The following is an 18791-nucleotide window of genomic DNA, read 5'->3' on the forward strand; positions in this document are numbered from 1 at the left end:
AAAGAATATTTATGAACTTAAAAGAAATGAAAATTACTAGTGAAAAGGACTACAATACTCTTAATGCACTTCAGTACATGAATAACTAAACACACACACAGTTTATGTAGAAATTACCTCTTGCTCCAAAATATATCTACAATCCCTGAACTCGCTAAGACTTCCCTTTTCCAAACAACATCCAAATTAAATATCTCTAAAAGTCGAACTCAGCTTATAGTTACCACACAATACAGGGCTGATGATCAAGTCTGGGAATTGTCTTCTCTTTGTCCAGCGAAGATATTTACGAAGGTTTCCTCCAATGCCTTGGCTCTAAGTGGTTAGCACTGCTGCTTCACAGCTCCAGGGTCCTGGGTTCGATTCCCGGCTCGGGTCACTGTCTGTGTGGAGTTTGCACATTCTCCTCGTGTCTGCGTGGGTTTCCTCCGGGTGCTCCGGTTTCCTCCCACAGTCCAAAGATGTGTGGGTTAGGTTGATTGGCCAGGTTAAAAATTGCCCCTTAGAGTCCTGAGATGCGTAGGTTGGAGGGATTAGCGGGTAAATATGTGGGGGTAGGGCCTGGGTGGGATTGTGGTCGGTGCAGACTCGATGGGCCGAATGGCCTCCTTCTGTACTGTAGGGTTTCTATGATTCTATGAAGGCTTTGATGCAATACTATAGCATCTCTGAGAAGTAAAAGATGTTATATGACCCCTCAGCTGTGAAACGGATCCTAACCTCCTTGCTGTGAGATGTGGACTGGCTTCTGAAGGGGATAACAGTTACACAGTTTCCATTTTTGTTATTTCAACCTCGAGACTCGGCTGATTACAGAAATCGGATTACTTCCTTTTGTGGAGTATAATGTTTCTATAGCTCTGAATCAGTCACTTAGGTAAACTGTTTCTGCTTTTGGAACTTATCATTTCTATAGTAGTCATCTAAGTAATCTGTTTCTACTACTAGAACAATTCACACCTGATCATCTTTAAATGCTCTCACACAGTTGGAATGCCCTGTTCACTTTTTGAGTCTTGCTTGCCCATGGAAATGCTGGCTGTTCCTGTTGCCAGGCAGATTTCTATCTTTCAGGACTTTTTGAATTCTTGTTCCTGTTGCTGCAACGGAAATCCCTGACACCTTGAAAGCTAGATTTCACCATCGCCAGTTAAGTGTCTTAACCTATCTTCCATCTGATTCCATTGCTTGGCATCAATTCATATCCATAGAATCCTACAGTGCAGAAGGAGGCCATTCGACCCATTGAGTTTACACCAACCACAATCTCACCCAGACCCTATCCCCATACATTTACCCTAGCTAGTCCCCTTACAGTAAGGGGCAATTTAGCATGGCCAATCCACCTAACCCGCACATCTTTGGAATGTGGGAGGAAACCGGAGCACCCGGAGGAAACCCATGCAGACAGGGGGAGAATGTGCAAACTCCACACAGACAGTGACCCAAGCAGGGAATCGAACCCAGGTCCCTGGCACTGTGAGGCAGCAGTGCTAACCACTACGCCACCGTGCCGCCTATCTAAAAAGTTCTTTGGGATATTTGATTACATTTAAGATAATAAAAATGTAAATTGTTTCACTTGAAAAGTTATCAATCTCAGGGTGGAATCAGATATTGTGGGCAACGTAAAGGCAATTCCATGGTTGGCACGGGCCTGATGAGAAAATCACCCAAGTCATAATCATAGAATCATAGAAACCCTACAGTGCAGAAAGAGGCCATTGGGCCCATCGAGTCTGCACCGACCACAATCCCACCCAGGCCCTACCCCCATATCCCTACACATTTACCCACTAATCCCTCTAACTTACGCATCTCAGGACACTAAGGGGCAATTTTAGCATGGCCAATCAACCTAACCCGCACATCTTTGGACTGTGAGAGGAAACCGGAGCACCCGGAGGAAACTCACGCAGACAGTGACCCAAGTCGGGAATCGAACCCAGGTCCCTGGAGCTGTGAAGCAGCAGTGCTAACCACTGTGCTACCGTGGGGAAACACACGCTTTTTAATTCCTACAGTTTTTCTATGGATTAATATTTCAGAAGAAAACATATCTGACCCATCTTACTCTAACTCAACATCAGCAACAGCTGATGTCTTCAGCCTGTCATAAAATCCATTATTTTGCAATTGGTCCAGCAGCAATACCCAGGCAGAATCTGACTGTCTGCTATCTTGACATGCTGTTCAATCCTGAGCTGACTTCTAACCCCCACATCCTATGCATTTTCATGCTGCTTTCTGCCAGTTTTGCAACACTGCCCACATCAACGTCAGTCTCCGAAAGCCATAAATATAGCTTTGTCCATTCATATTTGACTTCACTTGCTGCTTTGCAATCTCCAAAATCCCAATGTTTAAAACTCTGCAGCACACATTATGTCCTGCACTCCCACTTCGACATTTCCATCTTCATTTGTGCACCTCCTCAACATATTGACTTCAAAACCCTTGCCTTTAGTTCAAAATCCCTTGATAACTTTGCCCCCTCTCTTTGCAGTCTCCTCTGGCGTCATGTCCCTTTCTGAGTGGCCCATTCCCTGACTCTAGCACTCTATGTGCCCAGTCTTTCCTCTGGCATCCACATTGTAGACAGAAAGTTTTGGACTGCTTCAAACCTGAACTCTATCCCATTCCATCCCACCCCGACATCAAAGTCTCTCAGTCCACCTTTAAAGAAGAACCTCATGAAAAGAAAAAAAGGCAATCTTTGTGACCTAACAGATGGAGATAGCCCTCCTGAAACTCTTGCCAAAATGTCAAGTCCCCAAGTCAGCATTCCTTCGTGTTTTGCTGACAGGCAAACGTTTTCTGTGTTTTAACTTTTGTCAGGGCCCTGAGAGAGTCGAGCCCCTCTGTCTGTCAGGCTGGCGGAGTGTGAGGCGAGGCCTAGGTGGCGCCTGCGCAGTGGCGGCGGGCCGGCTGGCTTCCTCTGAGGGTTTGAACAGGAAGGCGGACATGTTGATCAGGAAAAGAAAGTTGCATTTGACGGGTACGTTTTCAGGAAGAGAAAAAATGATTGTTCTGCACCTTCGTCGCCGCCTTTGAGAAAGAAGCCGGGGATTAACAATCCGCTTTTGGTTTTTTTTTAAAAAAGAAAAGTCTCGTTGAGGTTTTCGAGCTGGCTGCTTATTTGCGAACCGAGTTTTATGTGAAGCGATGGGCACACAGGATGTTAAATGCGCGCCGTGTTAGCTGCTGTGAAGAAATATTTGCAGAAGTTCATTTTGCTGGGCTGAAGCTGTCAAGGGACCAGATGTGCTGCTCAGGCCTGTAACTTGAGGCTTGGCAAGGTGCTTTCTTCAGTATCAACTGTAATTTTAAACCAAATTACCCATTTCTACTGTTTTAAAATACCGACTTGACGAATCTATATATAAATAAATATATTTTCAGTACTTTTTTTTGTAAACGAGCCACTGCCCTGTTGAGACTTTGAAGAGGAACTTGAAACTTGAAAAGTTTTTTCTTCTATTTATTGTTTTTTCTCTACATATATAATTTAAAAAAGAAATATGCGACTGATAATTCGCAGAAGCTTCCTGAAAGTTTTTATGGTTCCGATTGGGGGAAAAAAAAACTGTTGGGTGAAATAATGCTGTGAAGCCGTTTGCATCGACTTTCAGAGATACATCAATCCCTGCTGGATATTCCGTGAAGAGGTTGACAAGTCACGTCGGAAGTGCTTATTTTGTAACGATATTGTTTACTTTTTGATTGGGACGAAACTTTATAAAACAACGTGGACACAATGTCATCTGGAGAAAGTTTAGAGGCTCGGTTTGAGAAGATCGAATTGATGTTAAAAGACCCCAAGTGCGAAGTGAACAGTGAATGTTTGCTGGTAAGTGAGTTTTCTCTTGATGCTCTAATTAAGTTGACCAGAGGCTTAAATATGATCTTCATGTTTCAAGGCAAGATTGTGTTCTTCATCTTACTTTCCACAGATATAATGTGTAAGATCAATGAGGATTTTACTTCTAATCTAATCAAATCTGGTGAATTCATGGTTATGTAAAAATATGTTGGACTTTAACCTGGTGTTGTGAGACTTCTTACTATGTAAAAATAAACCAGTGTCCAATATATTGAATGTGCTCCATTAGACTATATCCTGAGTAGGTGTTCTTATAATGCATGATATTGCTTTTTGCTTCATAACAGATCAAGAATTTCGTTACTTCAGTTGAAAAATCAGATCGGTTTAAACCAGTAAATTATAATATGATTTGAATAATCACCGTTGATATGCAGATCAGTAAGGATTATTGGTTGCAATATGTTCATTTTCCTTCTTCAAAAGGCCCATGTTGCTACAAGTGTTGCAGAAAAAAATTCAAGTTATACATCCAAATTGTTATTGTATTAAATAGTTTCTGATACTCCTGGCGAATCAGGAATGAGATTTACCAGATGCATCATTTAAAGTTGATAGCTAGCATTAACTAGAATAGTATAGAGCATAACTTGGAGCAAGAGAGATCAAAATATTCCTTAACATTTTCACAATTTTTCATCTTAAGTGAAAAACCTTTTTTAATTCTTCTGAAGTATGATGAGAGATGCTTGTATAGTACTTCAGGTTATGGTGTTACCAGTTTTGTCAGGAAGGGCTTTCTAGGACTTTGACTTGGTGACAATGTGGGAATGTAGACATATAAGGATGATGTGTGACTTTTGCATTAGTGTTAGTTCTGTAACATTTATTCCTCTTATCCTTTATATTGTGAATTATTGAAGAGCTGGGAGACATTGCTGAGATAAATTTGGTGAGTTTCTGTTATGTATGCATACTGCAGGTATGTATGCATACTGCAACTTGATGAAAAGGACAGATATTAAGTCTAGTGGCTGAAGTGCTGGTTAAGCAGACTGCTCTGTGAATATTTTTGAGTTTCTTGAATTTGCATTAATTCAGTGAATTCATGAGCATTTCATCATACATTTTAGGTGCTAGCCATGCCTCAGAGTCAGAAGGTTCTGAGCTCAGATGCCATTTCTGAGACTTGCCCACAAAATTTAGGTTGACAGTGCAGAACGGAGGGAGTACTCAGGCGGCATGGTGGGACAATGGTTGGACCTGGGTTCAATTCGAACATTGGGTGACTGTGAGTTTGCATGTTGTCCCTGTGACAGTGTGGATTTCCTCCGCGTGCTCCAGTTTCCTCCCACAATCCAAAGATGTGTAGGTTAGATGGATTAATCATGGCAAATGTGCAGGGTTATGGGGATAGGGTGGAGTGGAGGGGAGGGCCTTGGTGGGATGTTCTTTTGGAGAGTCGGTGCAGACTCAATGAGCCGAATGGCCTTCTTCTGCACTGTAGGGATTGTATGGTTCTATGGTACTGTTGGCGTGCCATCTTTTGGAAGAAATTGAATCATCCACTTAGCAAAATTCCACCTGCCACTTGGGTGAATGTAAAAGATCCTATGGCATGATCTGAAGAAGAGTTTTCTTCATTGGTCAATAGTTTTCACTAAAACGATTATCTGGTCATTATTACATTTTGTTTGTTGGAGCTTCCTATTGTGTTGCACTATAACAGTGACTACGCTTCAAGAAGTACTTAATAGTCTGTAAAACATGTTGGAATGCACAAAGATTGTGGAAGGATTTATATAAATATATGTTGTATCATAAACATGACTTATGCTTTTATAGATGGCGAGGTTTGAGAGTTTGGGAGGGGACTGTGATCACAGGGTATTCTGCTTCAGTAGTGCCTTTTAGTCATTTTTGTTGCTTATGCCTGATGTAGTTAGACATTTTGGTGACCTCCAAGATGTTGAGAAAGGACTTGGTGATGGTATTGCAGTTGAAGATTGGGGAGGTGGCTGGGCTTTCTAAATGGTTATTGAAATGGTTAAGAAGGGTAGCAAGGATGACCCAGGTAATTATAGGCCGGTGAGCTTGATGTCCGTGGTAGGGAAATTGTTGGAGAAGATTCTTGGAGATTGGATATATGCGCATTTAGAACTGAATAATCTCATTAGCGATAGACAGCATGGTTTTGTACGAGGGAGGTCATGCCTCAAAAATTTGGTTGAGTTTTTTGAGGAGGTGACGAAAACAATTGATGAGGGAAGGGCCGTGGATGTCGTCTATATGGATTTTAGTAAAGCGTTTGACAAGGTCCCTCATGGCAGGGTTAAATCTCACGGGATAAAAGGTGAGCTAGCTAGATGGGTGGAGAACTGGCTTAGCCATAGAAGACAGATGGTAGCAGTGGAGGGGTCTTTTTCCGGTTGGAGGTCTGTGACTAGTGGAGTTCCGCAGGGCTCTGTACTGGGACCTCTGCTGTTTGTGATATATATAAATGATTTGGAGGAAGATGTAGCTGGTGTGATCAGTAAGTTTGCGGACGACATGAAGATTGCTGGAGTTGCGGATAGTGATGAACATTGTCAGAGAATACAGCAAGATATAGATGGGCTGGAACATTGGGCGGAGAAATGGCAGATGGAATTTAATCCAGATAAATGCGAAGTGATGCATTTCGGTAGATCTAATGTAAGGGGGAGCTATACAATAAATGGCAGAACCATCAGGAGTATAGACACACAGAGGGACCTGGGTGTACAAGTCCACAGATCCTTAAAGGTGGCAGCACAGGTGGAGAGGGTGGTGAAGAAGGCATATGGCATGCTTGCCTTTATTGGACGGGGCATAGAATATAAAAGTTGGCATATGATGTTGCGGCTGTATAGAACGTTGGTTAGGCCACATTTGAAATACTGCGTCCAGTTCTGGTCGCCACACTACCAGAAGGACGTGGAGGCTTTGGAGAGAGTACAGAAAGGATTTACCAGGATGTTGCCTGGTATGGAGGGTCTTAGCTATGAGGAGAGATTGGGTAAACTGGGGATGTTCTCCCTGGAAAGACGGAGGATGAAGGGCGACCTAATAGAGGTGTATAAAATTATGAAGGGCATAGATAGGGTGAACAGTGGGAAGCTTTTTCCCAGGTCGGAGGTGACGAACACAAGGGGTCACAGGTTCAAGGTGAGGGGGGCAAGATTCAACACAGATGTCAGGGGGACGTATTTTACACAGAGGGTGGTGGGGCATGGAATGCACTCCCAAGCAAGGTGATTGAGGCGCTCACGCTGGGATCGTTTAAGACTTATCTAGATAGCCGCATGAGCAGACTGGGAATAGAGGGATACAAACGAATGGTCTAGTTGGGCACATGAGCGGCGCAGGCTTGGAGGGCCGAAGGGCCTGTTCCTGTGCTGTATTGTTCTTTGTTCTTTGCCTGGTATGTAATGTAGTGCTAATTTTACTTTGTCAGCCCAAGTCTGGATATCATCCAGATCCTGCTTTAGGCTGGCGTTTTCTTGGTACATTTCTAATAACCATGAATCTTAGTTGTTTGCTACAACAGCCGCAACTTGTATTAATGTGATGCTTTTAACCTAAAGTGTACCAAGGCACTTTTCAAAAGCATTACTTGATGGATTGAGGAGAGGCTGAATGGGCTGGGACTTTTTTCTCTAGAGCGTGGGAGGCTGAGGGGTGAGCTCTATAAAATAATGAGGGGCATAGACAAGGTAGATAGTCAATATCGTTTCCCAAAGGCAGGGGAGTCTAAAACTAGAGGGCATAGGTTTAAGGGGAGAGATACAAAAGTGTCCAGAGGGGCAACTTTTTCACACACAGGATGGTGAGTGTCTGGAGGTAGTAGTAGAGGCGGGTATAATTTTATCTTTTAAAAAGCATTTAGATAGTTACATGGATATGATGGGTATAGAGGGATATGGGCCAAATGCAGGCAATTGGGATTAGCTTAGGGGTTTAAAAAAAAAGGGCGGCATGGACAAGTTGGGCCGAAGGGCCTGTTTCCGTGCTGTAAACCTCTATGACTCTCAAATAAAATTTGACACTGAAGATATTAGACAAATGACCAAAAGCTTGGTCACAGAGGTCAATTTTAAGAAGTTTCTTAAAGGAGAAGAGTGAGGTAGAGGGGTTTAGGGAGGCATTTCTGGAGCTGAAGGCCCAGCCTCCAATGATGGAATGTTAGAAATGATAAATCTCAGGAGGCTAGAATTAAAGAAAGGCAGATATCTCATAGGAATGTCGGGCTGGAAGAAAGGAATGGGTGAAACTATAGATTTGAAAATGAGGAAGATAATTTCAAAATCAAGCAGTTTCAGAGGGTTGTTAGTCTGTGGAATTCTGTGAAGGCAAGGCCATTGAATATACTCAAGGCTGAATTAGATTCTTGATTGACAAGGGAGTTGAAGGTTTTCGGGGATATATAGGAAAGTAGAGGCCACAATTAGATCAACAGAGATCTTACTGAGTGGTGGAGCAGGCTTGGAGAGGTTGAATGGCCTACCCCTGTTACTAATTTGTATGTTCATACGTATGTGTTAATTAGAAGCCAGTATAAGTCAGTGAACACAGGGATGATGGGTAAACAAGGCTTGGTGCAAGTTGGGACATGGGCAGCAGAGTCTGAATGAGCTCAAGTTTACAGAGGATCGAATGTGTAAGATAAAACACAAGTGTGTTGGAATAGTCAACTTTGGAGATAACAAAGGCATGAATATGAGTTTCAGCAGTAGATGAACTGGTACAGGAGTGGAGTCTGATAAAGATGGAAATAAGCAGGTCTGGTGTGTTTGGAAGCTCTTGGGGTCAGGTTTGACACCAAGGTTGACATAGCACTGGCTTTGGTGTTTACAGTATTAAAATGGAAATTTTTTGTTCATCCAATACTGGATGTTGGATAAGCAGTCTGATGGTTTAAGGACAGTGGAAAGTTCAAGAGAGGTGGTAGTGAGGAAGAGCTGGACGTCATCAGTGTACATAAGGATACATGCATTTCAGATGGACATTATTGACTCTTTCATTACTTTACTATGATTGGGACAAGGGTGATAGGGTGGTAATTGACTAGAGTAGACTCATCTTCAGCAATTTTCTTAACGTGGGGAATTATCAACTTTGGAACAGCTTTAACGGGGAAATGGCTATAAATGGTGCACAAGCCTTCAACTGGAGACCAAAAACCGTGACCACTGCACTTGATCACTTCTTAATGTCATCGCAAGAACTGTTAGCTGAATATTGGCAACTATGCAATGGAACCTTTGAAGAAGGCCAAATAGAGTCATTCACTTGGTGCATTTAGCTGAAGATGTCATGATAGAGATATTCAAAGAGCCTTGTCCTTTCCCAACTAGTTACCTGAATATCCTCCACCATTTTTGACTGGATGTGCTAACACTATGAAGCTCTGCTTGGATTGTTAGTTGTTAACTCAATCCAGGATTTGCTTTTTGGTGCTTAGCATGCAGTGTTATAGCTTGGGTTTTCCCCCCTTTTATCCTGTTCTGACTTTTCATTTAACCATATGATGATGGACAAGTGAGTAATGAACCATAATTGTAGTTGTATATAACTCTGTTGCTGATGGCCCACTCCAAGTCATGGATGCCCAGGGAGGAGGTGGTGGGTGTAGTGGTAATGTCAGTGAATTAGCAGTCCAGAGGGTGTAAGCTAATGGAATTTAAATTCAATTGATAAATCTGGAATTAAAAGTTGGTCTCAGTAATGGTGACCCTGAAACTATCATTGATTGTTGTAAAACCCATCTGGTTTACTAATGTCCTTCAGGTTGGGAAAACTGCCACCCTTAGTCTGGCCTACATGTGACTCCAGTCCCACAGCAATGTGGATGACCCTTAATCACCCTCTGAAATGGCCTAGAATGCCACTCACTTCAAGGACAATTAGGGATGAACAATAAATGCTGGCAATGCCAGTGACACCCACATCCCATGTAAAGGTAAAAAAGTATTAAGCTGCTGGATCTATCAGCAGAGGATACAGAAATTATCTCAAGGATAGTAGAAGATCAAGGGGCATAAGGGAGGGAGAAGCAATCATGATCTCTTCAGAGAAAGTTCAAGGAAAAATGGGACTAAAGGCTGACGAGTCCCCTCGCTAAAGTTCTGAAAGAAGTGGCTATGCAGGTGTTGAACACGTTGATTGTAATATTCCAAAATTCCATAGATTCTGGAAAGGTCCCAGTGGGCTGGAAAACTGCAATTATAATTCCTCAAATCAAGAAATGTGGAAGACAGAAACCAGAGAACTAAAGATCAGTTAGGCTAACACCGGTCATAGAATCATAGAATTCTACAGTGCAGAAAGAGGCCATTCGGCCCATCGAGTCTGAACCGACTACAATCCTACCCAGGCCCTATCCCCTCAACCCCATGCATTTACCCTAGCTAACCCCCCTGACACTAAGGGGCAATTTAGTATGGTCAATCCACTTAATCCACACATCGTTGGACTGTGGGAGGAAACCGGAGAACCTGGAGGAAACCCACACAGAAATGGGGAGAACATGCAAACTCTACACTGGTGACCCAAGCTGGGAATTGAACCCGGGTCCCTGGCGCTGTGAGGCAGCAGTGCTAACCACTGTGCCACCGTGCCACCCCATTGAGAAAATGTTGGGGTCCATTATTAAGAAAGTAATAGCAGGATATTTAGAAAATAACAATACAACCAAGTAGAACCTGCATGCTTTAATTGAAAGGGAAATCAAGTTTGAGAAATTTATTTGAGGATATAACCAGTAGAATGGATAGAGAAGTAGTAGATGTCGTGTATTTGAATTTCCAAAAGACATTGGATAAGATGTCACATTAAAGGTTACGACAGAATATAAGAACACTAATCAGCTACATGTTATATATTTAAGTAATTGCGTGATTGCTTTAAGAGCCGATCACGTTATTTGAAAGTGATGTAATTAAGGTATTTCATAGGCTGCTGTTTGGTTTCAATTTCTACTCTGTACAGGCAAGAGCTCCTAGAATAAACCTGTTGTGTGTTATTTTAAATCTACATGTATAAACCCCTTATTTTCTTTTTGTTTAAAATCCACAATCCCTAACATAGTTAGGATATTACACTACATAAGTCCCTGTTCGGGCGATGCTTTTAGGGTGGCATGGTGGCACAGTGGTTAGCACTGCTGCCTCGGCGCCAGGGACCCGGGTTCAATTCCTGGCTTGGGTCACTGTCTTTGCGAAGTCTGCATGTTCTCCCCATGTCTGTGTGGGTTTCCTCCGGGTGCTTCGGTTTTCTCCCACAGTCCAGAGATGTGCAGGTTAGGGGGATTGGCCATGCTAAATTGCCCCATAGTGTCAGGGGGACTAGTTAGGGTAAATACGTGGGGTTATGGGGATAGAGCCTGGGTGGGATTATGGTCAGTGCAGACTTGATAGGCTGAATGGCCTCCTTCTGCACTGTAGGGATTCTATGATAAGATAACAATGCAAGGTGGTAAACTACAACACTGGCATCTGCCCAACAATGTGGAAAATTGCCCAGATATATCCTGTCCACAAAAAAACTGGACAAATCCAATCCAGCGAAATCCCACCCATCAACCTACTCCCGGTCATCAGCAAGTGTATCAAGCAGCACTCGAACAGCAATAACCTGCTCATTGATGCTGAATTTTGGTTTGGCCAGGACCACTCAGTTCCTGACCTCATCACAGTTATGATCCAAATATTGACAAGAGAACTGAATTCAAGAGATGAAGTGGGAGAGACTACCCTTGACATCAAGGCAACATTTGAACAAGTGTGGCATCAAGGAGCACTGGCAAAACTGAAGTCAGTGGGAATTGGGGCAAACTGTCCACTGGTTGGAGTCATACCAACACAAAGGAAGGTGGTTCTGGTTGTTGGAGGTCAATCATCTCAATTCCACAACATTGCTGCAGAAGGTCCTCAGCGTAATGTCCTACGCCCAATTATCTTCAGCTGTTTCATCAATGACCCTCCCATCATCATTAGGTAGAGGTGGGGATGTTTGCTGATAATTGCACACAGTTCAGTATTTGCAACTCAGATCTGAAAATGTCTAAGCCAATTTACAGAAAGACCTGGACAACATTCAGGCCTATGCTGATAAGTGGCAAGTAACATTTGCACCATACAAGTGCTAGGCAATAACTTTCTCCAACAAGAGAGATTCCGACCAACTCCTCTTGACATTCAATGGCATTACCATTGCTGAATCCCTCTTAATAAAATGCAGGGGGTTATATTGACCAGAACTGAACTGGACCAGCTGCATAAATACTGCAGCTGCGAGAGCAATCAGAGGCTGGAATTTCTGAGGGGAGTAACTCACGTCCTGATTCCCCAAAGCCTGTCCACCATCTACAAGGCATAAGTCAGGAGTATGATGGAATGCTGTCCACTTGTTTGGTTGAGTTCAGCTCCAACAGCACTCAAACAGCTTAACACCATCCAGGACAGCAGCTGCTTGATTGGCACCCCATCCACCAACTTAAATATTCACTTCTCCACCACTTATGCACAGTGGCATAGGTGTACCATATACAAGATGTACCACAGCAACTCACCAAGGCCAGGTAGGGGGTACTTCCCACGGAAATTTACTTCCTAGCAAGCCGTGTAAGCTAGGTCATTGAATAAATGCGAAGATGAGTTATATAGATTTTTAATCAACAAGGGAGTCAAGGGTTAAGGGGGGCAGGCAGGAAAGTGGAGTTAAGGTCACAATCAGATCAACCATGACCTTGTTGAATGATAGAACAATTTTGAATGGCTTACTCGATTTTGATTTGATTTATTATTGTCACATGTATTAACGTATAGTGAAAAGTATTGTTTCTTGCACGCTATACAGACAAAATATACCATTCATAGAGAAGAAAACGAGAGAGTGCAGAATGTAATGTTACAGTCATAGCTAGGGTATAGAGAAAGATCATCTCCTATTTTTTATAACCTTTGTCATTGCTGTACGAATGCGTATTTGTTTATCTATCAGATGGCATAACAGATTCGGTTGTAACAGGACAGAACTCAAATGATACCTCCAGCATCACAGAGAGCAAATAATACTGGTATGCTAACAAGTAAATCATAGATTAGTAATAACATCATGTAGGCTTTAGCAATACCAACTTTTGAGCAAGTAGTGGTTAATTTTGCATTTCCAAGGCCATAAATTATCAGCTTGCACGATTAATAATTCATATCTAACATCAAATCTAGATTAATTGTACAGAGTAGCAATGTCTAGTTATGCCCTGCGGACCACATGGCTCCAAACCTTTGGCAATCTGGCTCTTGAAGCCCAAGTAACTCAGTTGTATTTAGAATTCTACCTTCTTTGCTGGTTTGTTTTGTTTGAGCTTTAAGGACTTGGACTGGAAAGGAATACTCTTCTACCATTGGTGTAATATAACAGATTAAATTTAAATGAAAATACAGTTATCAGTTGGTTTCAGCAACTTGAAACGTATAGAAATTAATGGGAGCATGAATTTAAGCTTGGCAGTCTCTGAGGCCTGGTGATATAAACATGGACTTCTGGTATGGTGTCTATTCAGGACACCTGGTTACATTGCAAACTTTGAGATTGGAATGTAAAAATGTACTGACCTTTGATCCATATCTATTGATATTCTTACCTGGCAATTATCCACAGCCATTTTGGGGAGTGAGTTACAGATTTTCACTACCTTTTGTCTGTTTCAAATTATTTTACATTATGCCCTCTTGTTCTGGATACCTTTTCCAGAAGAAAGTTTCTCTATCTGTCTTTTAATCAAACCATTTTAGATGTATCATTTGGGAGGGGAAGGATCCAGTTGTCATGGTGCATGTAGGTACCAATAACATAAGCTCCACTTTCCTTCCTGCCCCATAACTCTTGACTCTCTCTTGTAGATTGAAACTCTGTCTAACTCAGCCTCCAAAATACTGGGGCGAATCATTCATGGAGTATCACTGTTGGATTGCCACTCTGCTTCTCTTTGCTTAGCCGACACTGGAGCTCCAAATTTCTTGCTTGGACTTCCAACTTGGGCCTCCTGAGAAATATGGAGCATACCTGTAACTGCAGTACTCTTTCGTACTGTAGGAGTATTGGGGAAAGCTCAGTCATGCCCCCCTTTTTTACAAGACTAGCTGCGGTATTTTGGTGCGTTTAAATGTCCCAGCCACCTTGACAAGTTAGGAGAGAAAGTAAGTTTGTAAGTTAAGTGGGTGAGGGGCTAGGTTGGGTTGAGTCGGGGGTTCGGGTGGTTGGGGAGTATTTTTGATGGGTAATTGGTGTATAGTCGTGAGTGTTGGCGGGGGGGTTAATTGGGGGAGGATAGTTGGGGGTGGGGGGGTGTTGCCAGGGTGGCAGGGAATCTGAGGAAATGTTTTTTAACCCAGAAGGTGATGGAAATATGGAACGTGCTGCCTGAGAGGGTGGTGGATACAGGGACTCTCGCAACATTTAAGAAGCATTTGGATAAGCACTTAAATCACCAAGGCATAATAGGCTATGGTATAAATGCTGGTAAATGGGATTCGTGTGAATTGGTATTTCATGGTCGGCATAGATATGATGGGCCGAAGGACCTTTTTCTGTGCTGTATGACTCTACAACTTGCTTTCATATTTATCTTTGATTTGTCAGCAAATTTGGCTGTAATACAGTCAGTCCCTTCATCCAAGTCATTAGTATATATTGTAAATAGTTGAGGCCCCAGAACTAATCCTGTGCTACTCTCCTAGATACAGCCTACCAAGCTGAAAAACAACCCATTCCTCCTGACTCTGTTTTTTATTAGTTATCCAGTCTTTTATCCATGCTAAAACATTACCACAAACACCATGAGCTCTTATCTTGTGTCGTAACCTTATTGAATGTATTTTGGAAAGTCAAATACACCTCATGTATATTAATATATGTATGTTATACTGTATATGCTGTGACTGCTAGAAATCTGAAATAAAAACAGAAAAAGCTGGCAAAGCTCAAAATTTGGCAGCATCTGTGGCGAGGAAAACCAAGTTAACATTTCGAATATGTATGACTTTTCTTCTGAAACGTTCACTCGGAAACAGAGTGAACGTTTCAGAAGAAAAGTCATGCATATTCGAAATGTTAACTTGGTTTCCCTCTCCACCGATGCTGCCAGACCTGCTGAGATATTCCGGCGTTTTCTATTTTTATTGTGCTACATCCATTAGTTCCCTTTTATCCACCCTGCTTGTTACATCCTCACCGACTTAGTCTCTCCTCATATAACAGTCCTGTCATCCCATGAATCAGCCTGGTAAACCTTCACTGCACTTCCTCTATAGCAAGAACATCCTTTCTCAGATAAAGACACCAAAATTGCGCACAATGCTCCAGCGTGGCCTTACCAACACCCTATACAATTGCAGCAGGGTTGTTTGTTGTATGCTGAGAAACTGTGTAAATTGGGTTTGTACTCTCTGGGATTTAGATGAATACAAGGTTATCATAGAATCACTACAGTGCAGAAGGAGGTCATTCAGCCCATCGAGCCTGAACCAACAAAAATCCTACCCAGCCCCTAAGCCTGTAACCCCATGTATTTAGCCTGCTAATCCACCTAACATGCACATCTTTGGACTGTCAGAGGAAACTGGAGGACGTGGAGGAAACTAATGCAGACATAAGGAGAATGTGCAAACTCCACAGAGACAGTCACCCAAGACTGGAATCAAACCTGGGTCCCTGGTGCTGTGAGGCACCAATGGTAACCACTGTGCCACCATGCTGCCGTTATCTCATTGAAACATTCAATATTCTGAAGGGGCTTCATAGGGTAGATGCTGACTGTTTTCTTTGGCTTCGGAACCTTGAACAAGGAGGCACTAGGATAAGCTGCTGATCATTTAGGATGAGGAGAAATTTCTTATTCAAAGGATTGTGAGTCTTAGGAATTCTCCACCCCGGAGGATTGTCGATACTCCATAGTTGAATATATTTAAGGCTGAGATAGACAGATTATTGGTCTCTCGGGGAATCAAGTGATATGGGGAGCAATTGCAAAAATGGAGTTAAGGCCACAATCAGATCAGCCATGATCATAATTGAATAGTACAGCTGGCTCAAGGGGCCATATTGTCTATTCCTCCTATTTCTTATATTTTCATGTTCTTCAAAAATTATTTCATGACAGAGCCATATTTGGGGCAGGATATTCCGGCCGCACTCGCCCCAAGGTCGGAAAATCCCACCTGAGTCCAATGGACCTTTGCGTGGTCCGTGTCCCGCCCGCTACAATTCCCATGGCGAATGGGACAGGAAAACTCTACCCTTGGTTTCCATAAGCAAAATTCAGCAAGGATCATGTCTAAAAATTAGAAGTCGTGTCCTGGCAGGCTTTCAACCCAGGGCTCTGGAGAGCTGATATTGGCTGTTGTACTTTTAGGTGCAAATGGGTGAATCAATCAGCATTCGGTGTGCATGAACCTGGGAGTTTCCACATCTGTGTGGCTCAGCACCTCACACTTTATGTAGTAATTTGACCTCTTAGCTATTAAGGAAAATGCCTACATATTTTAAAAGGCAACTTTTAAGGCAAAAATGAAGTCCAAGGAATTATATACTTGTCCCTTTGGTGTTCAATTTACTACCCCAGTTTCACTTGTAAAAGATGCTTTCAGTGAAGTGGATGAACTAGGATGTTGCAAGGTGGAGAGATTTTCTTCAAGTATGCGGCTTCGTGTTCTTAGTATCCTTGTACTGTACTTGTATTTCAAATCTAATTGGAGACTAACTTTGGATAAAAGCAAAATACTGCAGGAGCTGGAATCTGGAACAAAATCAGTAAATGCTGGAAAATCTCAGCAGGTCTGACAGTATCTGTGGGGAGAGAATAGAGCCAATGTTTCAAGTCAAGATGACTCTTCATCAAAGCTGGACGAAGAGTCATTTGACTCGATATGTTGGTTCTATTCTCTCCCCACAGAGGCTGTCAGACCTGCTGAGATTTTCCAGCATTTTCTGTTTTTGTTTCTAACTTTAGATATCTTTTTCTTTTTTTTTATTTACTGCTTTTAACAACAACTCTGGGAACTGGAGAGAAAAGAGTTTGGAGCACAGTCAATATGCATACCACAAACATAACAAAACAAATTCATTGACATCAGCGCTGTTTTCAAAATAGATATACTCGTCACTCCCTGGATGAGCTGTCCAAGCAAAATTTAAAAAAAATACATTTAAAAAAATGCATTTGTTCATGGGATGGGATAGGCCAGCATTTATTGTTCGTCCGAATTGCCATTGAGAAGGTGGAGTAACAAACATCAAATCTCTATATTCCATTGTATTACAATCGTACACTATTGGAATTTTATTTTGGTTTTTCCAGAGAAAGTATACTAAAATTAAAATGTTCCTTGGCGAGCTAAAATAACAAAGTCCTTTTCTTCCTGCAACCCCCAAAACCATTCTTTGAAAGTTTATAGGATCCAATATTTGGCTTGATTTCAGTGATACTATGCTTCTTAGAACTATTTCCACTTTAGTTCTGTCTCATGGGCTTTTGTGCATGCTTCTTGCTACATTTAGGGAAAAATAAACAATCTGGCTTAATTTGAGCATTAAATAGTGCAGGTTAGTCAGCCTTCTAAGTGACTCATAATGTTCAAATTCTTGTGCTTAAATTTAGCACAATCATGAGATGAACTTCACTTAAATATTTTTAAAAAGTAGGCCAAAAGATGGTGTCCAAAATCTATATGTTTACAGACTTCAAATAATGTTGACATTAATACTCTGAATATATTTTCCATTATATATACCATCCAAAATAACTCTGCACATTCCTGTGCATAGAACATTGTTATTATGTGCTAATATTTGTTGCAGTAACCCATTATTTTGATTTGAATTTGATATATTATTGTCACATGAATTGGGATACAGTGAAAAGTATTGTTTCTTGCGCGCGATGCAAACAAAACATACCGTTCATCAACTACATAGGGGAGAAGGAAAGGAGAGGGTGCAGAATATATTGTTACAGTCATAGCTCGGGTGTAGAGAAAGATCAACTTAATATATGATAGGTCCATTCAAAAGTCTGATGGCAGCAGGGAAGAAGCTATTCTGAGTCGGTTGGTATGTGATCTCAGACTTTTTCCCGCTGGAAGAAGGTGGAACAGAGTATGTCCGGGATGCGTGGGGTCTTTGATTATGCTGGCTGCTTTTCTCAGGCAGCAGGAAGTTTAGATGGAATCAATGGATGTGAGACTGGTTTGCATGATGGATTGGGCTACGTTCACAGTCCTTTGTAGTTTCTTGCGTCTTGTTCAGAGCAGGAGCCATACCAATCTGTGATACAGGGGAGAGATACAAAAGGATCCAGAGGTGCACTTTTTTCACACAGAGGGTGGTGAGTGTCTGGAACAAGCTGCCAGAGGTAGTAGTAGAGGCGGGTACAATTTTGTTTTTTAAAAAGCATTTAGACAATTACATGGGTAAGATGGGTATAGAGAGATATGGACCAAATGCAGGCAATGAGGACTAAGGGGTTTTAAAAAAAAGGGCAGCATGGACAAGTTGGGCCAAAGGGCCTGTTTCCATGCTATAAACCTCTATGACTCTGTGATTCTACATCAGGAAAGGATGCTTTCTATGGTGCATCTGTAAAAGTTGGTGAGAGGTGTAGTGGACATGCCGAATTTCCTCATCTCTTTCCTTGACAAGACTCTGTTCTTTAGATCTCAGTGCCTATACTACTCATATGCCTGCATATCGCATTGTGATCTCTTGCTTCACTCTTCTCTTGTTCACAAATGATAAAGGGAGTCTGGAATTTTATTGGCACCACAGGTCCCTGACAACATGCCCCCAAACTAGTGGCACACCCCGCACTCCCCCATCCCATTGTTTGTGCCACCAAGAAAGGTGACCACTTCTAGGTCATGGAAGCGGGCTGATCTTTTGACCAGGT

At 42.1% G+C, this 18791-nt stretch overlaps 1 protein-coding gene across 2 annotated transcripts in view; it reads left to right on the forward strand.

Moving 5' to 3' along the window:
• The first annotated feature begins 2930 nt into the window (after window positions 1-2930).
• The window catches only part of rock1 (Rho-associated, coiled-coil containing protein kinase 1), a 147259-nt gene continuing 131398 nt past the window's right edge, over window positions 2931-18791 (forward strand). For both annotated transcript variants that reach the window (XR_013498315.1, XM_078216081.1), the window contains exon 1: window positions 2931-3850. Coding sequence is in view for 1 of the 2 variants with exons in the window: in XM_078216081.1 (XP_078072207.1) it covers window positions 3758-3850 (93 nt within the window). In the remaining variant the exon portion in view is untranslated. The remainder of the gene's footprint in view (window positions 3851-18791) is intronic.

Source organism: Mustelus asterias, chromosome 7 (genome assembly GCF_964213995.1).
Source record: "Mustelus asterias chromosome 7, sMusAst1.hap1.1, whole genome shotgun sequence".
Taxonomy (NCBI): Eukaryota; Metazoa; Chordata; class Chondrichthyes; order Carcharhiniformes; family Triakidae; genus Mustelus; species Mustelus asterias.